The sequence below is a fragment of the Leucoraja erinacea genome, chromosome 2, assembly GCF_028641065.1.
Source record: "Leucoraja erinacea ecotype New England chromosome 2, Leri_hhj_1, whole genome shotgun sequence".
In the NCBI taxonomy this organism is placed as follows: Eukaryota; Metazoa; Chordata; class Chondrichthyes; order Rajiformes; family Rajidae; genus Leucoraja; species Leucoraja erinaceus.
In genome coordinates this window covers 116,653,929-116,679,044 of record NC_073378.1, presented here as the reverse complement: position 1 = coordinate 116,679,044, position 25,116 = coordinate 116,653,929, and the positions used below count along the sequence as shown (strand labels likewise).

Genomic DNA, 25,116 nt, shown 5'->3' with positions numbered 1-25,116 from the left:
AGGGAAATGAGGTACACAGAACAAATTGAACAAAATATATGCAAAAAGTAATGATGATGAAAGAAAAGGTGGAGCCCACAATGATCCATTGTTGGCTGTGTGGAAGAGGATAACGAGTGAAACAAACAGTGAAACTCAGCTGGACAACAGTGAAACGAGTATGACGACTAAGGTGGAGGAGGGATGGAGAGAGGTGATGCACGGGTTACGTGAAGTTAGAGAAATCAATATTTATACCGCTCAGTTGTAAGCTGCCCAAAGCGATATACGAGATGCTGTTTCTCCAATTGGCCTCACTCTGAGGTGGCCCAGGACAGAATGGCCAGTAATGGAATGGGAAGGGGAATTAAAGTGTTTGAAAACTGGGAGATCGTGTAGGCCAAAGCAGACTGAGCAAAGCTTTTCAATGTATCTCAGTACATGCGACAATAATAAACCAATACCACATTGGAAATAAACGCCTTTTAAATTCTGGAAGTTTAGTTTAGTTTAGAGATATAGCACAGAAACAAGCCCACCGAGTCCACGCCGACCTGCGATCCCCACACATTAACACTATCCTACACACACTAGGGACAATTTACACAAACACCAAGCCAATTAACCTACAAACCTGTACGTCTTTGGCGTGTGGGAGGAAACCGAATATCTCAGAGAAACCCACACCGTCACGGGGAGAACGGACAAACTCCGTACAGATAGCACCCGTCGGGATTGAACCCAGATATCTGGCCTGCAAGCGCTGCAACTCTACTGCTGCACCACTATTTAGCATATCAGATTTGAAGAGGACATAAATGTAAAGTAAGATTATGGCCTTCTTTAGAGCACCAAGGCTCCAAGTTACAACCTGCCCACCGATCGAAGTGGATGTTGAATGTTTTCCCTGTGGCCAGGTTCTCCCTCCCCCAACTCCCAGAGTCCACTGGCTTCCTCCCCATCCAATTAAAGATGGTAGATTAATTGGCTATTATAAATTGCTCCTAGTGTAAATCAAAAGAAAATAGAAGAGCATCAGAGAGAATAAGCTGCAAGAGAGGGCAGCACAGTGGCACAGCAGTAGAGTTGCTGCCTTACAGCGCCAGAGACCCGGGTTCAATCCTGACGATTAGCGGGTTTTCTCCGGGATCCCTGTTTTTCTCTCATACTCCAAAGACGTACAGGTTTGTCGGTTAATTGGTTTGGTATAATTGTAAGTTGTCCCTAGAGTGTAGGATAGTGTAAGTGTGTGATCGCTGGTCGGCGCGGATTCAGTGGGCCAACTAAACTAAACAAGAGAGAAAAACAAAGAGGAGGAATGAAACCGATGAGATTGCCATGTTCTGCAATGACAAGGCCACCCTCCCTGTCGTAGGATGTTCAGTCAAGATGGTGCGTCTGATTGAGCTGATGTTTCACAACTACAGTGACCCAGGTTCACACCTGACATCAAATGTCATCTGCCCAATCTCCTTAAAGTTCTGAAACTGCAAATTTAACGATATATCTGCAGTGGTGATCTAGGAAAATCTTAAAATAAGTAGAAATATCAACTAAAAACTTGATTTCACTATAAAATTATAGATATTGACCCCAGGCCAATTTTCCTGCAGGTTAATTTGCATAATTCATATTTCATACTTTGATAATGATGCACGTAGCATAAGCCATATAACTATAAAATAAAAATGTGACTAATTTATTTGAAAATGTTGTTTCCAGACACACATTATTGCATAAAATACTATAAATCTTACCATCACTCAAAGCTGGAAAATAATTATCCCTTATCTAGTCTCTCCTAAAGCTGATATATGTAAGGATACAGATACAAGAACAGTACTTCAGTCACATGATATATGGCTAATATCCTTATCCTCTCTATAAAGATTGGGGCAGTCACGAAGGATTGCAGGACAGTGATTGATAAAATCCAGCTGAACAGGCAGAAGGAGCTGCTGAACATTTCTGAACAAAGGGGTGGCACAAAGGGGTGCCTTACAGTGCCGGAGACCTGGGTTTGATCCTGACTATGGGTGCTGTCTACGGAGTTTCCCCTTGGGCTTCATCCAGGTGTTTCGGTTTCTTCCCACATTCCAAAGACTTGCAGCATTGTAGGCTGCTTCTGTAAAGTGCCACTAGTGCATAGGAAGCAAAACTGGGATAACATGGATCTAGTATACAGGTGATCGGTGATCGGCACGGTCTCGGTGGGCTGAAGGACCAGTTTCCACCCTGTTTCTCTAAACTAAACTTCCTACAAAGCAGTGCTCTAGCAGTACTGCAATATGTTGGGAATGTGAATCTAAATCATATTTTTCAATTCCTAAAGTGAGACTTGAACCTAGTGAGTTTTCTGAGCCCATAATGAGATTAACAAGAATCAAGGAACTGCAAATGTTGGATATCTGAAATGCAACCAGAAAATGCCAGAAACACTTAGTTGTTCCAACAATATCTGTGGAAAGACAAACGGGATTAATGTTTCAAGTTCAAGACCCTCCTTGAGTTCTGACAAAGACATCATTTGCAGCATTTTTTTTTAAATCACGAGGAGGATAACTTTGGATAATTAAGCTCTCCTGAATCCTGGAACGGGGCAGTTGCATAACCCCAAGCTTTTTCTTTAATATTTATAAAAGCCAGCATTCTAATTCAATTATAACACAAATAGATTTTGATTTCCAAAGAACACAGCACATGCCGACATGGAATTCTTATTGAACAACGTCTTCTCAATCTTAAAAATGTCACTGAAAAACATTTCATTTGGCACCACTCTTGCCTTTAACTCTATGCTAATTGTTATTTCAGTTCTCATTCAATGGTGCAGTTGAATGCTGTATCATCACAGGAGTGTAAAATTGCCTATTGGTTTCAATGATTCAGGTAAAGTAAAGAAAAAAATACAATACTGTTCCACAAGTACTATCGCAACGTTGAAGAGACATTTAGACAGGTACATGGATAGGATAGGTTTAATGAGATACTAGACTAGTTACACAGGAGGCTTGGTCCCCCAACGCAATATGCCACCACTCACACTTAGCCCCCAACTGCACAGGAACAGCTCATTTCCCCTCATCCCTAGCACTCTCCCCCTCTTCACCCTCCCTCTTCTTTCCCCTCCCTTCTCCAATCCCTTCCCCACGTCTCTCCTTTTCCTTTCCCCTACCCTCAGTCGCTCCCTCCCTCCCTAACTCCTCTACCCTCCCTCCTATCCCTCTATCCCCCACTCCTCACCTCCCACTATCCCCCCACTACCCCTCCTCACTTCCCCCATTGCCCTCCTCTCCCTCTATTCCCCCTTCTCCCCCACTCTCCCTCCTCACCACCACCCTCTTCTTTTCCCTCTCCTCGTACCCTCCCCAATCCCTCCCTCACCTCTCCTTTCCCCTACCCTCAGTCACTCCCTCCTTCCCTCAATAACTCTTCTCCCCTCCCTACTCCTCTCCCTCTATCCCCACTCCTCCCCCACTCTCCCTCCCCAGGATCTCGAGGTTGCTGCTCCTCTCCCTTCTTGCATGCCCCAGAGGAGCATCAGCCGTCAGCGCCCTCAGATCCAGGCAGGAAGGGGGAAGAGCTCGGAGAAAAGACGGGTGAAGTGCCATGGGGAAGAGGGGGGTATCACGGGGGAGGGTGGCAGGAGCTAGTGAGGGAGACCAGAGGGAAAGGGGCTGGAGCTGCGGGATGTTGCGTTTGGGACTCACAGTGGGCGCTGGACGGTCGCCTCCGCCGGGATCAGATTCACAGCTTTCTGTTTGGCGGCATCGCCGCGCTGCTTCTGGTCCGTTCGAAAATTGTGTCCGGTTGAAGATCTCCGCCGGCCACCTCCAGCATCCCTCAGTTCCAGTAAAGATGCGATGGCGCAGTAAGGGGCGGACGGTCCCGGGGAGTGACAGGAGAAGAGACCAATCAGCGCGGCACTGACTGGCAGGAGAGGAGATTGATCTGCGCACGTGCGTTTTTACGATTTTTAAACCTCGCTAACTTTTACTATTACCGATTGCAACAAAACTCGTTGCACTCGCAGCACAGGAAATCGGTGAGTGAGCTGGCAAAAAATCGTAGCGCTATCGAGTACCGTTTTTGCACAAATAGGAAAACCGCACAAACCGGAAGAGCACAAGATCAGAGCTTTAGTTATGTATAGATTGCCCAAACCCAGGCAGGTGGGACAAAAGTAGACGAGGTATTGGTTGATGTGGGTAAGTTAGGCCGAAGGGCCTGTTTCCACGCTGAATGCCTCTATGAAGTAAGGATCTTCAGTGACACCCAGAAATAGCCACACTCTGAAGCAGAATAATTGATCAGCTGCCCAATTGCTGCTTTGGAAAATTGTTGGAGTCAAACTGCCTGTTGCATTTGCCTCCAAATACCATTCGCCTCCAACTATCACATTTCAGAATAATAATTCTGGAGGATATGAGGAAGAATCTTTTCACCCAGAGTGTGATGTGAATCTGAAACATAATGCCTGAGAAAGTGGCAGAGGCAGAGATTGTCACAACATACAGGTATATGAGTACTTCAATTGCTATGGCAAAGAGGCTACGGATCAAATGATGGTAAATGTGGTTAGTGTAGGTGGCGGACTAAATGGCCTATTTCTGGGTTGCGTGATTCTATCAAACGATACTGGAGTAAAAAAATCATCTCTGTTATATCTTAAGCTGATTCAATAATTACTTTCTGTCCATCGTAAAGTAAGTGGGGAAATTTGCTGAGCATTGCACAATGTTCAATTCAATTGCCAGCATCTCAGTAAACGAAGCCATCCATGCCTACATGCAACAAGACCTAGACATGATTCAGGCATAGGTTGATATGTGGCAAGGAATGGTCACGTCACTAAAATACCAGCCAATGACAATTTACATCAGGAGAGTCTAAGTATCTAAGCCTGACATTCAATGGTTGTACTATCACTGTGATACTCACCACTAACATCCTAGGTGTCATGTGTTACCAGAAATCCAATTGCACCAATGATTAAAGTGATGTCGTTTCAAGAGAAGGTCAGAAGCCGAGTATCCCAAGGAGATAAGAATCACCCACTGACACACAAAGAATTTCTCCCACATGTCAGGGATGTGATGGAATACCATCCTCTTCCCTGGATGACTGCGGCTTAACGACTCTTAAAAGGCAACAGCATCCATGACGAAAAGCCCACAGGAATGGACCTCATCCGCCACCCTAAATATTTGTTCCTTCCACCGGTTGTGCAGTGAAGAAGATTCAGTTTGCAAAATACATTGCAGTTACTTATTAAGGCAACTCAAACAGCATCTCCCAAACTCACAACCTCCATCATCAAGAAGGGGCATCAGACACAAAGGAATTTCAGACTGAACATTTCCCTTCAGATCGCACACTATGTTGACTTGGAAATATACTCGCATTCCCTCATTGTTGCTGGAATCTTGAGACTCCCCTCTTAACAGCATTCACTACGAATGCAACAATTCTAGAAGATTGCTCGCAACCCACTCTCAAGGTGAATTGGAAATGTTCAATAACTGTTAGCCTCTCCATTGACACCCAGGTTCCCCAAACAGAAGTAATAAATAATCTGATATCCTGCTTCGGTTATGGTGACTGAGGGATAGATATTTTCCAGGAAATAATTAAGAAACAATTAAGAATACACACTATACAGGGAAAACATTGGTTTTCCAATATATATGGATGAGTTAAGATGAATAAAACCTTCCTTTTCTGATGTAAATATGACGTCTATGATTTTGATCCAAAAGCACCCCACAACAGAGGCGTTGAAGCTCGTGCCTAAAAGAGCTCCTCTGGGCTCTCAAAATCTCAAAGTGTAGACAGCAAGCTGGTATGAGAACAATCTGTCCTCAACTTCTGAATGGGAACACCTTACAACAGCTAGACCACCAGGGACCACTGGGAAAATTTTCAGACTGTGCTGTGTCATGCTTTCAAAAATGTTAACTGCTGCATCCATAGCTGCAACATTAAATAGGTACTATCTTCTGCCTGCAAATAAAGTAACTGGTTGATTGACCATAATCCTGCTTGGAAAGAACAATGGACTAATGTTTAAAGGTCCTACAATATAAATTAAATATATGAATGAACATTATTAATAAGGATAATTAAGCAAAGAAATGCTACTCATAAATTAGTGCATGTTCTCTATTAAATTAAAAAAATACTTATGCATGGCTTACTCACTTGTTAAATACATCACAATCTCCGCATCCATGCTCCTGTTTATAAACCAACTAAATTCCTCATCTCTAATGAATGCTTCACATCCCAGGGCACGAGTACCAATAATTCTGCCCAAAAAATGAGTTAATTGAATGCTTCATAAATGAAGCCATTAAATATAAAGGATAAACTATGAATCTTGTTTTTCCAATACCAAATTTAAAAAAAATAAACGCCTTCAAAGTATAACAATTCACATAAACACTGAACAGATTAAAAATCAGCTGCCTACTAGCAGAGTTCTTTATCTCCATTTAAAAGCATGCATTGGCAAATATAGTTGAGAAATTCTAACCTCTCCCACTGTAGAATCCTGTGACACTGGCTTCTGCTTCTTGTTTTTTTGCTGCAAGATCTTCGGTGGCATCCTCTCTCCTGATGCAGGCTGAACAACAAGTGCACCTTGAGCAGTCTGGTTCATTCGAGTAGTGGTTGTAGATGAGGCAGTGGATTTTGACCAGGAAACAGTCGTAGCTTGAGCAGCAGGAGCCGACAGAGGACGGTGTTGTTTTGTGGTACTGTTATGCGGAGCAATAGGCAATTCACGGAGATTGCTGTTTCGTTGAGAAGCCTGGAATTGATTTGGAAGCTTATGGATGTTTTGAATACCAGGTATATTCTGCAGATAACAAAAATGTGCAGGAAGTGATATTTCGGATGACATTTTATCGTAAAAGACAATGATGTTAATAGTTTCATAATGATCAAAGTGGTATTAAACCTTTCACTAAGGAAAATAATTAAGCAATGCTTTTCCAAACATATATTTTTTAAGAGTTAGTAAAATTTCACAGAGCTCTCAAATCGATTCCCTTTTGTGTTTAACTTTGCTTAATTTCAACCAGACTGAACTGTTAATCACCCAACGATTTCTCAGCACTACCATCAGATGTGCAGGACCACAGTGATTCTGTTACTAGCTGCCCATTCCTCAATTCTAGATCAAATGAGCTAAAGACACAAGCTTAAATTCCACCAGGGGAATTTAGCCCCATGCACCCAATCAGCCATTGAATAACATAACAGGTAACCCTTTACCTCTGTGGCACTTGCCTGCAATAACATCATATCTTGTGATATTGAAATGCACAAACGCCTACTGGGTATAGAATTACTAACATATCATTCGCAAGATGGAGATTCCTCCTCATCTTTTTCTGAATGGTTAACATGTTATTTTGAGATTATGACCCTTGGTTATAGATATCCTAGCAAAGGGAATAATCAATTTCCTATAAGTTCAGTCAAGCCCTGAAAGGAGGTATATTAAAAAATTATCAGAATGACCAGAAGACAATCTAGTTAACCAACACCCTTTGGGGAGTGAAGCTGCTTCCCTCACCCGATCTTTGCAACACACAAAATCAAAGGAATGGGAGAACTCTTCAAGGGCAATTTGGGACGACTTGCCAGTGATTCCAAAATCCTTGAACAAATTATTTAGAAGATGTGTAAGCAAGGAAATGGCCCGAGGTGGGACGAAACGACTTTTGGCTGTAAAATTGATTTGCCAATTGTAACTGCTCTGACCCAGCAGGCAGATAATTAAAATCGATTCTAAACACAAATGAGAATTTAGGACAAATGTGGAAAGAAAGTTGAGAGATGATGGCATGAAATGGTTTCGAAGAAAATATATATTTCAGCTAAAGTACATTTGAATCGACCATAATTTAACCAGAAAATCGTACATCTTTTAGATTTAAGGATTATAAGCTTTAAAAAAAATGCCTTCTTCTGGAAAAGCCGGAGTGGCAATTCAATTCAAATATTCAAACAAAGACAAGTAATGAAAAATGTACCACGCTATTTTTAACTAACAGCGATTCCACTTTGAAGGAAATTACCCGAAATTCGGGAAATTCTGGTTGGTTTCGGGTAATTTTAAGGAAATGTAATAATTTCAGGAAATTTCTGCATGCGGCCTGTGAAGGGGTGTAAAGGTAATCCATACAGTATTGCCGGTTTGCGTTCAAAGATTTAAACAGAACGCTGTCAGTTTAACGCGTGGGAATTTAAACAAAGAGCTGTCGGCTGCAGTGCTACGGGTTCTAAATATAACGCTACCGGCTACAGCGCTATGGACAGAGCTCTGGGTCACAGCCTGTTCTGGAAAATGCTCGTATAACAATGAGTCTTTGGAATTCTCTTTCTCAGTGGAAGTTGAGCCTTTGATTATTTTTCAGGCAGTGGTAGAATTCTGGATAAGCCTAGAGGTGGAAAGTTACCAGTGGGTTGTGGGATTGTAGTTACATTGGGATTGGCCTTGATCTAACAGAACGGTGGGTGGGCTCAAGGGGCCGAGGGAAGGGTGGAGAGAGGGAGAGTGGGAGGGGTGGAGAGAGGGAGGGAGAGAGAGAGGGAGGGGGAGCGAGAGAGGGAGGGAATAAGAGGGAGGGAGAGAAAAAAGGAAGGGGGAGAGAGAGGGAGGAAGAGAGAGGGATTGCAGTTACATTGGGATTGGCCTTGATCTTACAGAACGGTGGGTGGGCACAAGGGGCCGAGAGGGAGAGAGGTAGGGGTGGAGAGAGGGAGGGAGGGAGGGAGGGAGAAGGGAGGGAGAGTGGAGAGAGAGAGAGAGAGAGAGGGATATGGGAGAGAAGGAAAGAGAGGGGAGAGGGGAGAGAGTGTGAGAGACAGAGAGAGAGAGGGAGAGGGAGAGAGAGAGAGGGGGAGGGAGAGAGAGAGAGAAAGAGGGAGAGAGAGAGGGAGAGAAGGGGGCAAGGGAGAGTGAGAGGAGGGAGAGGGAGAGAGGGGGAGGGGGAGAGAGGGAGGGAGGGAGGGGGAGGGAGGGAGGGAGAGAGGGATGGAGGGAGAGATGGAGGGAGAAAGGGAGGGATGAAGAGGGAGAGGATGAAGGGAGGGGGGGAGGGGGAGGGGGAGAGGGAGGGGGAGGGGAGGGAGGGAGAGGGAGGGGAGGGGGAGGCGGGGGCGGGGGGGAGGCGGAGGGGAGAGGGAGGGGGGGAGGGGGGAGGGAGAGGAGGGAGGGAGGAGGAGGGAGGGAGGGAGAGGGGGAGGGAGAGGGGGAGGGAGGGAAGGAGGGAGGGAAGGGAGGGAAGGAGGGAGGGAAGGGGGGAGGGAAGGAGGGAGGGAGGAGGGAGGGAAGGAGGGATATAGGAAAAGAGAGAGAGCAGGGACTGAGACACATGAGAGCATGTTGAAAAAAGAGGACAACGGAAGCTGCCTTGCATATCACTACGAGTGAGTAAACAGAAGCAGGCAGATACGGTGTCGTTACATAGATATGTTTTGCCTCGTTCTTTGTGTTGCTAATGTGTGCCAGCGGGGAAAAAAAACACACCAAATAGCACGCAGGAAGCATTTTTGAAAATTTCAGGAAATACCATTAAATTCCAGGAAATTTGGGATTCTATTTAAGGGAATAATTTTGAGGTGTGGAAGCACTGCAGCAACATCTAATAATATTTATTTAAAGGTAGTCTTACTTCTGGATAAGCTATTGGCATTAATGACAAGCAATTTAATTTTTTTTACCAGGAGCATGAAAGAACAGGTAGGTGAAAAGGAAGGGTGATTAGGTCTAGGTTAAGATCAAGATTTGTATTACCAGGGTTATCCATGAGAGGCACGAAGAGTCATGGGGTATGGAAACAGGTCTTTCGGCCCAACACGTTTTTGCTGACCAGGATCTATAACCAAGCTATATTTGGCCCATATCCCTCTTAACCTTTTCGATCCATGTTCCTATCTAAATATAATTTAAATGTCACTATTGTATTCATTTTTATACAAGATACATTTATTTGTCACATGTGCCAGTTGGCACAGTGAAATGTGATCACCATACAATAAAATATTACCCCTTACCCCTCCCCCACATAGAAAAAACAAAGAATCCCCAAACAAAACTATTTAGACAAACTAAAATTTAAAAAAAGAATAGGAAAAAACGGATAGGCTATAGGCAGAGGCGCCTTCAATGCAGCGCCCCTAGTGAAAATTTTATACTGTCCTCTGGCAACCTATTCTATATATGCACCACACTTTGCTACTCTAGCCCAGAAAAACGTCCATGACCATTTACCTCTCATAATTCTGTATACCTCTAAGCTCACCACTTACCCTCCTTCAAGCCTGGGAATAAAAGCCCCAGTCTATCCTGTCTCTTCTTTTACCAAGAGTCCTTGTAACACCCAAGTGAATCTATTCTGCATCCTTTCCAGCTGACATTCTTGCAACAGCAGGGTGGCCAGAACTGCACACAATACTCTCACCATTGTCTTGTACAACTGTAACATGACGACCTAATTCCAGTCCTTGTTACACTTTTAACACAATGCAAGATGTGAATGTTAACAGGGTAAATGATAGTGTGCACCAATGGGAACCACGAAAATGAAAATCAATAAAATTGTGAACAATTATCATTGAATCATTGTAAAACAATAAATATTGTATTACAAATAACTTGCTTTTTCTGTCATTAGCATGGGAAACATCCCAAATTGCAAGAGAAACAGACAATAAAACAAAAGCAAGAAAAAGGAATGTCCCCCCCCCCCCCCGCAAATAAAAATAAAAATATAAACAAGTGCAGAAAATGAAAATATAAAATGAAAACAGAAGCATCAGATGATTAGGCAGTCTCCGTTGAAAGATAAACAAAATTAATCATCAGGTTTAAATCTGACAATATATTTCTAAGAATTACACAGAATGGAAGCAGACCCTTTGGCCTATGATGACCATTGACATTGCGAGCTAGTCTCATTTTCCTGCATTTGACCCACATCCATGTAAACCCTCCCTAACCATGTATCTATCCAAATGTCTTTTGAAAGTTATACCTTCTGTATCCACTTCTGCGGCGTCCTCTTGCAGCTCATTCAGACTGTCTTGAGTGAAAAAGTTGCCCAAGGTCCCTCTTAAATAACTCCCCTCAGTTTAAGTCTATGCCCATTCGTTTTAGAATCCTCTACCCTGCGAAAAAGACTGAGTGTTCACTTTATCTCCCATAATTTTGTATATCTCTCTATGGTCGCTCCGTTGCCTCCTACACTACGAATAAAGCATCAATCCAGCATTTGTGTCTATCTTTGGTATAAACCAGCATCCTGAGTTGCTTTGTAATACATGTGTTTGAAAGCATTCACCAAATAGTGAAGAATCAGCGAGGAATTAACTGTTATTGAGACAATGGTTGGAGTAGACAATTTATCAATTCATTCTTTCCCCCGTATACTATATAATTCATAATGAGACACACATTAGTAATACCCTCTTCATAGGAAAATTAGGGACATCATTTTCACGAGACTACTCAAGGATGTCAGCTGCTAGCCAAAGTGGCACAAGCACTAATCAGGCCAAATAGAATTCAAGGCACTGAAGGAACTGAATAACTTAGGTTAGATCTTGAAGCATTCAGATTACTCTCAGCATCACCAAAATAAGCAAATATAATATTTCCAACTGGTTTTACAGTCATAGTAAAAGAAAATGCTGGAAATAAGTGCAGTCATCAAATGTACTTTCTCTGATATTTTTTCTTACAAAAGGTGACTTTGCTAAATGAGAGGCCCTTTATTTTATTCCCTAAGTGAACACGAGGGTTAACTTGAAAGTCTGCTCGTTTCCTCCATATAATTTTGTGAAGCAACATATAACTACACATGAGATAGCTACAACTTTATGACAACTTGAACGTATTCGTAACCTGACTATAATTTAATTTGTTCAAACATAGAAACATAGAAAATAGGTGCAGGAGTAGGCCATTCGGCCCTTCGAGCCTGCACCGCCATTCAATATGATCATGGTTGATCATCCAACTCATTATCCTGTACCTGCCTTCTCTCCATACCCCCTGATCCCTTTAGCCACAAGGGCCACATCTAACTCCCTCTTAAATATAGCCAATGAACTGGCCTCAACTACCTTCTGCGGGAGAGAATTCCAGAGATTCACCACTCTCTGTGTGAAAAACGTTTTCCTCATCTCGGTCCTAAAAGATTTCCCCTTTATCCTTAAACTGTGACCCCTTGTTCTGGACTTCCCCAATATCGGGAACAATCTTCCTGCATCTAGCCTGTCCAACCCCTTAAGAATTTTGTAAGTTTCTATAAGATCCCCCCTCAATCTTCTAAATTCTAGTGAGTACGAACTGAGTCTATCCAGTCTTTCTTCATATGAAAGCCCTGACATCCCAGGAATCAGTCTGGTGAACCTTCTCTGAAGGAAGGAACTGCAGATGCTGGAAAATCGAAGGTACACAAAAAAGCTGGAGAAACTCAGCGGGTGCAGCAGCATCTATGGAGCGATGGAAATAGGCAACGTTTCGGGCCGAAACCCTTCTTCAGACTAATTTATACCTCCGGTTAAAAATGGGAATGATTTTAGATAAGGCAATCTGTTTGCCGAGAAGGAACATTCGTCACATTTGGATCAAATACAAATAAATCACATTTGGATCAAATAGAGCTCTAGGGCCTAGCAAAATCAAGGGATATGGGGAGAAGGCAAGCACAAGTTACTGATGTGGATGATCAGCCATGATCACAATGAATGGTGGTGCTGGCTCGAAGGGCCAAATGACCTCCTCCTGCACCTATTTTCTGTTTCTATAGTACAAACACTGAAGCAAAGTGCTGTCTTTCCAGGAGGCAGAAATTTCTTCAGAGATCTATAAGATAGAATAGTTTAAAATGGAGAAAATATCAATATGCAAGAAGCATTTAGAGGGGTAAATAGATTCCTGTGAACCTTTATGGGTGTCAGTTTGATTCAGCACCAGTCTCACAAGTTTGGTGTGAAAGGTGCAAACCTCCATGACTTATATTTTATCACTTTTCATTAGTTGAAACAAATATACACATATAGATAGAGTGAGTAGAGCTGGTCAATGATTAGGAAATTAATACTGATTAATCACTTACTACAAAAAAACAAGCACAAGTTAATAGTTTTAACCAGTGTTAAAGAATAATACAATTCCAGGAAAGTTTAATGGTCCAACAGAAAATCATTTGCCTGATGATCTCTAAAGAGCTTTCAAAATCCCTCTGTTGGCTTGTCACTCTTTACTGCCTCCAGTGAGACAACCTCATATTGCTGCATTCCTCCAATTTTGACCAATGCCCTTGAACACGCTTGAGTTCCTGGCACCAATCCCTGTGGTACACCACTTGTCACAGGCCTCCAGTCAGGAAACCAATCCTCTGTCACAACACTCTGTTTCCTACCTGACAAGACAATGTTGTATCCAATTGGCTGGCACTCATGGGATCCCATGTGGTCTAACCTTCTAACTAACCTATTTTGAGGTACCTTGTCAAAGGCCAAGTAGGCAACATCTGCTTTCATCAATCTTCTTGGCCACCTCTTCATAAAACCTCAAGTTGTTTCAGACATGATTTCCTACACACAAAGCTATGCTGTCTATCCATAATCACTTGCCTTTCCAAATGCCTGTAGATCACCTCTCTCAGAATCACCTCCAATAACTTACTCACCACTGATGTTAGGCTCACCAGTCTAGTTCCTAGGCTTTTCCCATGTAGACTTTACTAAATTTGCAATTTTAAATCTCGTAATTAAATTTCGAATCTGTGCCCATAGCATAAAAAATGCTAATACAATTAATGCAAAAATTTGCTTCTATGTTCACAATGCTGAATAGATATGCCCAAGAATGAATGACATTCCAATGTTCCCAATGCAAGGCAAATCTTTGTCGTACCTGGTAATGGCAAGACAATTCATTAAATAATTTTCTGAGCAATTTGTTGACATCAGCAAAATTGAAGGCAATCCGAATAAAGTCACAATGCAAACAAATTCTAAATCTGATTTGGTTAATCAAGAGCATTTTGAGTGTCAAATACAGACAAGTATTAAACAATACTGGAGGAAGCAATTAACAGAGAAAGCCAGATTGAATAATTTACTGAATGGACAAAGGATATGGGACTTCTGCTTTTATCGAATAATCATGCAGATTATTGGTGCTGTACTTGGGTGCAAAAAAGAGTATATGTGCATTAGCAGTGGAAACATTTATAAAGAGGGATAATGTCAGATCTAAGTTATAGACTTCAGCTAGATTACTTAGTGATTAGTCATTACCACTTTGAAAGCTTTATAAAAAAAATGTGAGTGTGCAAACTGAAGTTAGATTTGTTTTTGATTACCTTTTCCAACAAGAACATGTTTCCAAAATTATTCATAGGACTGGTGAAGCTGATCCAGGTCGAGGAATACTGTTCACAATGAAAAAAGCTTCAAAAATTATGGGGGGACAGAATTCAGCAGGAATATTTCACACAATGAAAGCAGAGCTGAGAAATAAAGAAATATTTTTGAAGTGAAGATTATAAAACAAATTAAAAATGAGAGGAAATAGGGATATAATAGAAAAGCTAGAAGATGTTGAGAATAACTAAAAAGGGATTTGTTGATTGGACCCAATGACCTTTATTATTCTTTAAATTTTATATGCTCCAATAAACCTGCATTGATTTTTATTCTCAAGTCCTTTACCGTATGTCAGTTTTGCAGTTCTTCATATTATGCTCAATCTTAGATGCCCTGAAGCTATGGGCCATGAAGCTTGATGACTGACAAATTACCAGAAACTGTTTGTCTTCTGCAACTAGTGGCAAAGCACAAAACAAGGGCTTCAATTGATAGTTGACACAGACTGTTCAGAAATCAACTGCTTACAAGGTAATAATCTTGCAGTCTACGTCGGAATGCATGACATTGGATAACATTTCCAATAACAGGTGTCCATGTAAAGTAAAACAAAATCAGAATATCAAGACGCCTCCACTGAAACCTAGAAAAACAACACATTAGAAGTGCTGAACTGAAGTCAATCCGATATGTTTTATGATTAAAGGGTTAGCAGGATTTTTTTTCTATTTCACGCTGAGATAATGGGGTCACAGTGAGCCGTCATTAGTTAAATCAAAACACACCAATTTCTCTAAACCTATTGTCAAGCACCAAGTGAAGCACCAGAGTAAATGTTTCGGCTGGAACTCTGCTTCCAGATAACCGAGCAGTAAGTATCCAGATCAAAAGTTAAAATTACATTTCCTACATGATGACTGAATGAAACTTTTCGTAAATGAAGATGGTGCTTACATGTCGAAGCTTCATCATATTCTGCCGCTGCGGCCGTTGAAGTCGCTTGTCATTTACAGGCGTGGGAAGAATCTGTAAGTGTGGCCTAAACTGGTGTGGAGGATTGGGAATGATCGGCTGGGGAGAACAGCTATTCTGGTGTTGCGGCAATGGCTGCAGCTGCATGGGAGGCTGAAAAAATGAAATGAGGTTAACACTTCAATACCTGGAAGTCACCCACGTTGGGAAAAAAAATATATAGTCACGGAGACGCGGCATGGAAACAGGCCCTGCAACCCACCGAATAAAACCTATTTATTCTCTCCACATTGCCATCAACTTCCCCAACGCAATTGTAACATTCAACTACACACTATCGGCAATTTACCAAGATCAATTAACTAGCCAAACAAATCTTTGAGATGTGTGAGGAAACTGACGCATTTAGAGGAAAGAGGAGTCACAGAAAGAACAAGGAAACTTCACGTATACAACACTAGGGGTTAGAATAGACAAAATCACGTATCTTGCTCAAGTTCAGCAAGTACTGCGTACTATGCATTGCAGCAACCCGAGTTATTTTAACAGCATATTTTAACAGATGTGTATCTTGTTTTTAATTCCGTTAGTAAATCACTGATTCCCCTGCACTCTACTTTTTCCATCTTCTGAGAAGACAATTCTTCATTTCGCATGGAGAGATAATAATTTCATTTATTATTGATGACATTGCTGCTTTAATAGTTACGTTTACAAACAAACATCTTGTTTGCTTCAATTATTGGCACATACCATGAATATAACTTGGTGAAAATACTACCATGGTGATTCATATCTACTTAGCTTTTTGATTATAAAACTAACATTTTGTGCAAAAAATTGTTTTATTTCGATTTCAGAGGTCTACTCTTAAGGATCAGTGCAGGAGTAACTCAGCAGGTCAGGCAGCATCTCTGGAGAACGCAGATAGGTGACGTTTCGGGTGGAGACCCTCCTTCAGAAGGGTCCTCCTTTATTTAAGATGGCGCTTTTACATTTTACGCAAATTATTGATGAACAAAATTTATTTTAAAAAGCACATAAACAAGCCTGTTCATTGACACTGTGAATCTGAAGCTCTATTTACTACTTAGGCAGCAGAGGGCGCTGCTATCTGCCTCTAAGATTCTCTCCAGACATTTTCTGCAGCAAACAATTTCCTGTTCAACACAAACCCAGGACACAGATGATTCTTTTTGGCAGTTTCAACCAGAGCATTTTTTTAATGGTATGCTCTGGTATAGCGTACTGACACCTCTAAATAGTTAACAAGATTTTCACATTTCTAGAATTTTTTGAATATTGCAAAATGATTACTAAAGTTCAACAAACAAAAATAAACACATAATGCTGGAATAACTCAGCAGGTCAGGTGGCATCACTGGATAAAATAGCATTTTCTCCAGAGATGCTGTCTGACCAGCTGAGTTACTCCAGCATATTGTGTCTATCTTTGGTATAAACCAGCATCCTTTTTATTTCAAAAAACAAAATGTGTTCATTCAATTAGGCAATCATGCCACTAAACAGTTTAAGCAGCTTATAGGATAATGTTCTGATTTAGACACCAACAGTAAGGTATGATATGTGATCTGGCATCTTTTTGTCAACCAAAAAAAGGGTGCTGGTTTCATCTATATTGTGGCTTATCTAAATGTCCACCTGGTATGCTGTGAATTTTGGTTCAGAGAAAGCCAATAATCACAAACATTTAAAAACTGATTGATCAGAGAATAAAATAATGGTACTGTAAACTAGAAGTATCATCCTTCACAAAAAAACATCAATACCTAATATTCCAAAATCTTCATTTGATGCTTGTGCTACCTTCTGCTACCACAAATGGCAAAACATTGGTTACATCCTTAGTATTCCCATATAGCTAATTATTGTGCGTAATTCCTCATACCTGTATGTTTTGCTGGATGTGGGGAGATGGTGGAAATGGCTGCCCAGGAGCTTGTGGAAATTGTTGTCTTGGAGGAATGAATGGCCTTGGATTTAATAGACCAGGTTGGTTAAAGGGAGGCATTCCCATATGACCCTGGGGCTGAAGACCAGTTCTCAGTGAAGCATCCCTTGGAAACATATGATGTTGCCCCTGCAAGTTGAAACCTGGACCTGGGTGGTTGTACACCATGGGAGGTTGCAAAGACATTGCATGGTTGTTCATGAGTGGGGGAGGTGGACTCCGCTGTTCAAACAAATGCTGTCCTTGAAATCTTGGTTCTGCAAATTCAAACAATCATTAATCGTCTATGGTATAATACCAAGATATGACTTCATTAACGCGCTAATTAATTGCATTGTAAAACCTTTAGTTATTTCAGCATGATTAATAAAATGAACATCCAAGTTACCGGTAAGTATTTTGAAAACTATTCACAATTTTTATTGTTATTATAAACATTTCTTTTGACTGATGGTTTTAAAAAGATACTTCTCAATTGCTTACCACTAATGAAGAAGGGCTCTCTCTCTTGTGGGTGTGGGCCTCTCCATGGCACCGGAAGAGGCTGCCGAGGCGGCTGATTAAAGTTAGTCGGGACTGGAATAGGTGGCTGAAACTCTGGTGGATTCTGCCAAAGAAATAACAGTGGTCAGAGTCGGACTGACTGTTCTCATCCAAATGATGTAATTTCAAAGGTTTCACAGGTCTTTTATCGTCACGTGTACCAATTAAGGTACAGTGATATTCGAATTGCCATACAGCCATACAAAAAAAAAGCACCAAGACACTCAACTACTAAACGTTAACATAAATTGGCTTTATGTACCCATTGCTTTCTCAAATCAATCAGGACGCACAATATCTGATGTCAGAAATGAGTCCTCGCTATCAGGACAAACCATTTGATGACCATCCTGGATTGGCAGATTAACCATTTTCATTTGTAAAGAAATGTACTGTATTGCCCGGCAATGAAGAAGCTATTTTTTACCCAAAAATAAGGTATGAAAATTTACCTGCGTCTTGGAGGCCAAAGGTTAGATTGTTAGCCAAGAAAGATAGACTTGGCTATCCCTCAGTACAGCAACATCAAGAACGATGTTACTGTACCGAGGGATAGCCAAGTCTACCCCTCATTGCTGGCAGCTGGTGGGAAGCAGCTGTAAAGTGGGAAGTGGCTGTAAAAGGACAGCGCCGCTGGAGGGGGAGGGGGGGGGAAGAAGAGTTCCTTTCACAGTGTGTGGGGACTCTGGCCCGGGCCTGGGCTGCACAAAGTAGTAAACATGGCTGGGCTGCCAGTGGTAAAGTTGCAGGGAGGGCAGGAGCGTTGAGAAGGAGGGGGTCGGGGATCATTCCAGCAACTCACTCAGTAGCTCAGATGGCCACGAGCAGCCGCCGGGAATGGACAGAGGAACCGGCAGCCACCACAGCACCTTCTGTGATGGCCGTCCGCCAGCCAGCCAGCCAGCCAGCCACGGTGTCCTTTATCACAGGCACAACCGGTGGAGATGGTGGTTTGCAGGTCACGACTGGGCGGAAGGCTGGCTGCTCCGTCCCGGGCTCCCTCTCTCTCTCCCCGTTATGTGATCTCCCTGTACCAAGAAGTCCCCGTCCCTCAGACCTGAACAGCGCATTGTGGGACAGGCGAAGATGGAGGCTCCCTGGTCCTCATTGCCTCCTTGAAGGAGTTTCACATCTTCCTTTCTACTGACTAAAGCAAACCCTTGACCCTGTCCCACCAGCCTTTCCCCCCCCAAAATTTAGCAACTCAAAATGGGGGTGCGTCTTCGACGCAGATGCGTCTTCATTGCTGGGAATAACGGTAATTCAATCAATGGATCTCATCAACTGTGGCGTGGCGGTAGAGTTGCTGCCTTACAGCGAATGCAGCGCCGTAGACCCAGGTTCGATCCTGACTACAGGTGCTGTCTGTACAGAGTTTGTACGTTCTCCCCGTGAACTGCATGGGTTTTCTCCGCGATCTTTGGTTTCCTCCCACACTCCAAAGACGTACAGGTTGGTAGGTTAATTGGCTTGGTAAATGTAAAAAATATATGATTGTCCCTAGTGGGTATAGGATAGTGCTAAGGTGCGGGGATCACTGGTCAGCGCGGAATGTACAAAATTTCAAGTCCAAATTTCTAATTTATCCACAATTCTCTTGAAAGTGACCAAGTTAAGATTGTGATCCATTTGTTTTTAACGGGTTTAAAAGGCACAGAAGAATGTTTCCCAGTGGGAATAAAGTCCGGTTGCAAGCATAAGGTTAACTATTCCACCAGTCTGGTCAGCAATTTACTTGTTTGTCACTTCTGTGCAAAGGAATTATATGTGACATCTATTCATTGTACTTTATAAATAGCACATTCTACATCACACTTCACACCAGAGACAGAAAGAGGAAGAGATGCACATACTTTTCACCATAACTCTTAAAGAAAATAAGCAAAGCTGGTTCCTCCAATTGCAGAATAAAATCACACCTGGCCACTCATTTTATTTTCTCACAGGCTCTTTCCAGTTGAGAAATTAACCTTCTTTGGCATGTGAAACTTGCACAAATTATGCTTTTGCTTTTCAACCTTATGTTAATTATATGATATTATCAATGGTAATCCATCTTTTCATGTGGAATGATGGCAACTACTTACAATAGTAAAACAGCTGAAACTTCACATAAGGTGCTCAACAAAAAGTTAATCAACGACTGAAAGGAGGCACAGCCAACCAAAGGGATCAAATGACTATTGTACGACTTATCAGCTTTCTCAATAGCTTCAGCTGTGTAGTCACAAAAACCTTTAATTAAATACTTTAACAACACTGTTGAAATCTTACGAATTGTTCAACGAATTAATAGTGTCCGTCTTCAAGGCAGACATTTATTATTAATCCTACTTAAAATGTAAAATATTTATCCGTGAAAATAAATCTGATATAGTGGGTGAGCACAAGTTAATTCAACTGACTGTGTTTGGAGCAAAGAAGCAAAACCTAAGTAAATTAAATGATTGCTATACAGCAGGCATTACTACAACAATGCACAGTGAAGTATCTTCAGTTACTGGATATAGATCCCCTTATCTTCCAGACCAGAAGTGACAGTATCAAATGCTTGAGGGGGAAAAAAAAGATGTCATGAATAAACCTGTACGCCTATCTCTTTACATTCAAAGAGGCTATATACAGCAGAGTGGTTATTAACCTCAGAGACATCCCCTGGGCATACATTTTTTTTTGTGTTTAAGCTATATCATATGTTAGTAATAAATACAGGATCCCATAAATCTTTATTTAAGATCCACATTTACAAACAAAAACATTAACTATTAACTACTGCCTCTTTACCACTAGCCATTTATATTATGTATAAAGTGGGAGACTCAACACATGATAGTTCATTAGAACAATACTTAGCAAATGAACCCAATGAATTATAAATCACAAATTTAAAAATTAGATTCAAAAAAAAATTCAGACCATGAAAATGTTCTTTTTATAAAAGCTATCTCAACTTCAAAATGAACTAATGAGGACGATATGAAAGCCACCCTTGTAAAGTTTAATTGTATATCTAACACCTGCCAGCCCAAATCTTAATTTTATTACTCCAAGTACACATAATTTGCAAAAGTTTAAAATATATAAATAAGTGGGAATATGGCAATTAACACTTTAAGATGTCTATTCACTGATATGTGCGCAAGAGAGGTTTGAAGTCCTTTAAGCTGCTCTCTCATGTTAGATGTACCAGAATGCAAGCACATTAATTTTAAATGCAAGAATTAATTTGCAACTTAACATCTTTGAATATTATTTTTCCCCCCATAATTTTCAAATGGGCACAAGCAACAGAGAGACTGGGGTGAGGGGATGAGCTCTCATTTACCAATCTCTGAAAGCAAAAGGACAAATTGTTGATGATGTTAAAGCAGGTAATTATACTGTACAAATGGAAAGCAGTTAGGCTAAACTTTTATGAATCATTAGTTTGTCCTCAGTTGGAGCATTATGCCGAGCACAATGTTTATAGAAAGCATTTCAAGGATTTGGAGGCAACGGGGAGGAATTTCAATCACATGGAGAGCTCATAGAAACATTGTTCTCCTTACAGCAGAGATGAAAGGAGATTTTGTTGTTGTTCAAAAATTAAACGGTTATCATGGAGTAAATACTAAGAAACGACTTCCAACAATATCAACTAGATAGCTGGAGGGGTTAAAAATTAAAGTACTTAGCAAATTACCACAAAATGAGAGGAGATTAATTTAACATTATGATCCAGAATCACCCGCCCATAAGGGTAAAGGAAGCAGAACCAATGACATGTTTCAAAAGACAATTGATAAAATATTTGAAAATAAAATGTTTACAGCATTTTTGGGAAACGGCCGGTGATTGTGACTTGTTGCACTGTTATTTCAAAGAGCTGACACAGGAACAATTTAATCCTCCTGTGCTACCCAGTTCTACAATTATCAAACTCTTCAAATACGTCACACAGATGAGCATCTCAGTAAACTGCACAGATGCCAATAAAATATTTATACTTGAATGTCAACCTGAACATCAAAATTGGCAGGGGTGGAGAGAGTAAAATATTCAAGCCTTTTTAATCGTAGTATACATTTATCTAGTTTCAGTTACGATAACCACAAAGCTACTTGGCCGCATTGAAAATATCCAATACCAACACTGCCCCTAAAGGAAACTATTCTACCATCCATATCTGTCCTGGCACCCCAAAACCACCCATACACGGGTAGTGGTAGCATTTACTGTCCATCCCTCATTATTTCCAAATTACGGAGGAATTAAATCCTTAGTTCGGGATCAAATAGGGATGGAGAGTAAATGCCAGCATTACCAAGGATGTCCATGAATTAATAAACAAAATAAACATTTATATGCACCTGTAAGAAAATATTACATTTCTTTTCAATTCACACCAATTTGATCTCCTATGTTTCCGACCTCATAATTCTAGCTCGCTTTTATCCCACAGAAGCTGATCCACTATTACATCAAAAAGATCATTATTTCTGTCTGGGTCTTAAGGTTGTCAGCCATGGTATCAACTGCGGGGACATCACAGTAAAACCAAATTATCTCCATGTGCAATCCCAAATGGGATTTGCTCAATAGCAATTGTGAATCTCGCCTAATTTATCTTCAGTCACAAAAGGTGTTGAGGCCAATTGTATCTTGCAGCCTTGTTGACAAATCAACTGTACACATTGATCAGATACACCTCTGAACCTGTATATTTCAATCATTAAGAGACATAAGAGATTGACAATGTGGGATGTGGAACAAAAAAACAAGCTGCTGGAGGAACTATGCAGGTTAAGCGGTGTGTGTGTGTGGGGGGAACCGAACCGTCGACAGCTTAAGTTAAGGCCTTCCCACCATCAGTATTAAGAGTAAAGAGGGAAGATTGCTCGTACAAAGTGGAGAGGGGAGAGCCATTGCAGATACAATAACAACTTTTAAAAGACATCTGGACAGGCACATAAATAAGGACAAGTTTAGAGGGGCATGGGCCAAAAGCATGCAAATGACATTAGCTTTGACAGAGCATCGAGGTTGGCATGGACCAGTTGTGCCAAAGGCCTGTTTCCCTACTGTATGACTATGACTCCATCTTCCCTCTGTCCTGATTCAGGGTCTTGACTCTGATCAACTATCCCATCCCCCACCGCCCCCTCCCCCAACAGATTCTGCTTGACCTCCTCCGAGAATTTAAACTTCAATCATTAGTTCAGAGAACCAACTGAAAAATCAGAAATTTATTTTCATAATTTGCAACGGCTAGGGTTTAAAAAATACAAAATATAAATGTTAGCGTTGGGTAACTTAGCATTTAAGAAGGAACTGCAGATGCTGGAAAATCGAAGGTAGACAAAAGTGCTGGAGAGAAACTCAGCGGGTGCAGCAGCATCTATGGAGCGAATGAAATAGGCAACGTTTCGGGCCGAAACCCTTCTTTAGACCCTTAGCAATGTAACTTAGCATTGCTCCTGGATCCATATATGCTAGCAACTAGCCATATAAATGGCATTTTGCTCTAAACGTCCATACACAGAATCTAGCAGCAGAGCCCAGTTTGTCCAGATTTCCTCAGTCTTATACCAAAGACAAACCACATGGATTCTGCCATTGTCCAAAAATCCATTGATTTCAGTGGGACTAAAACATTGGTGGGTTTCTTTTTTTTTTAATGATCTTGCTTTAATTATTGTTTAAAGTTGTTTTGCTGCTTTATAAATTTTATTTAACCTTAATCACCTATTTTAATTTTAGAAATTCTAAATGCTGGTCATTAACCAAAATATGGCAGACATTTCTAATTCATTAAAAAGTCACTTACAACTTTTATAGTAATACTTGTTTGGCTTTCGAAAGCTTTTTAATGAAGCAGGACTACCTCAATGTGCCAGTGCTCGGCCCACATTGCTGGAGTGCTGGGTGGAACTGTCCTGCAGCATTTGTCATAGAGTCATACAGCATGGAAACGGACCCTTCAACCCAACTTGCCCATGCCGATCAAGATGCCCCATCTACACTCGTCCCACCTGCCTGCATTTAGCCAACATCCCTCTAAACCAGGGGCCTCCAAACCTTTCAGCATGAGGGCCACATTATATATTTGCCACATTTTTGCAGGCCGTAGGAAAAAATAAAGAAATGTCAGTTTTATAAATTTAATGAACTCAAAAAAGAATTGAAGTAATTCAAACGGAAAATTTTGATTTCAAAATTTTGCTGAATTGAGGATCCAATTATGAGGATGGACTTCAAATGCTCATCAGATAAATTTGCTCAACATTTAGACTTGACATACTTCATTCTTGAAAATGTTTGTTCACAGAGGTAAGTTGTACCAAAAATGGACAAAAATCTACAAGCAAATAGCTGGAAATTTATAAAACTCAATCAGATTTCTTTCTTTATACTTGTCTTTCAGTCCGTCATCTGCCGGAAGATTAATAATTTCCATTTGAAACTGACTTGGGAGATTTTCAACATTGCAATCGAATGGATTTTGAAAGAGCCTGATTTCATTTGCTTTGGCATCAAGGTCAGAAAATCGCTCATGAAATTGTTTTTTCATTCCTAAAATTACTTCATTTGCAAATGAGGAAAGAAATTCTTCTTCTGCTGAAACCTACTCCAATGCATTGTACAGGTGGAAAGGTTATATTGATGGTTTATCAAAGATGATCATAAATTTCCACCTCCCCAAACACTTGTACTGGGATGTTGCACCGGGCTTGCGTTATAGAGAGAGGTTTCTAGGCTGGAACATTGTTTTGGAGCAGAGAAGGCTGAGGGGTGAACTTATTGTGGGGCAGAAGATCATGAGGGGCAAGGCTGAAGTAAACACTCAGTCATTTTTTAAATTAGAGTGGATCGGCTTAAGTTGAGAGGAGAATTAAGAGGAACCTCAGGGACACCTGTTTTTCATTCAGAGGGTATTCCATATATGGAATGAGCTGCCAGAGGAAGCTATAGAAGTGGAAACAATTACACAGGTTTTAAAAGATATATATGGGCAGATATATGGATACGGATGTGTCATGGGACAAATGCAGGCAAATGGGACTGACCAACTTGGTCAGCATGAACATGGTGGGCTGGGGCGCGTTCCCGTGAAGTACAACTCGATGACCCTGTGAGCAACTTTAGATTTAGATGAAGCACCTTGCATTTACTGAAGTGGGAAACCATTTGTGCTAAGCTGTTCAAAGTGAACAGGTAAACATTCACAATCAGGTTGCACTGATCACCAAAGACTGCAACTGGTGCTCCTGAGCTAC

General features: G+C 41.2%; 1 protein-coding gene across 2 annotated transcripts in view; it reads right to left on the bottom strand.

The window, feature by feature from the left end:
- rbm33a (RNA binding motif protein 33a) overlaps positions 1-25,116 on the bottom strand; it is a 150,616-nt gene that overhangs the window by 48,492 nt on the left and 77,008 nt on the right. Inside the window, exons 11-15 of one of the 2 annotated variants that reach the window (XM_055664312.1) lie at positions 17,801-17,924; positions 17,255-17,574; positions 15,328-15,498; positions 14,370-14,438; positions 6,515-6,838 (exon numbers count right to left, since the gene is read on the bottom strand). In XM_055664312.1, coding sequence (XP_055520287.1) covers positions 6,515-6,838; positions 14,370-14,438; positions 15,328-15,498; positions 17,255-17,574; positions 17,801-17,924 — 1,008 coding nt within the window. The remainder of the gene's footprint in view (positions 1-6,514; positions 6,839-14,369; positions 14,439-15,327; positions 15,499-17,254; positions 17,575-17,800; positions 17,925-25,116) is intronic. The other variant, XM_055664313.1, reaches the window with a different exon arrangement.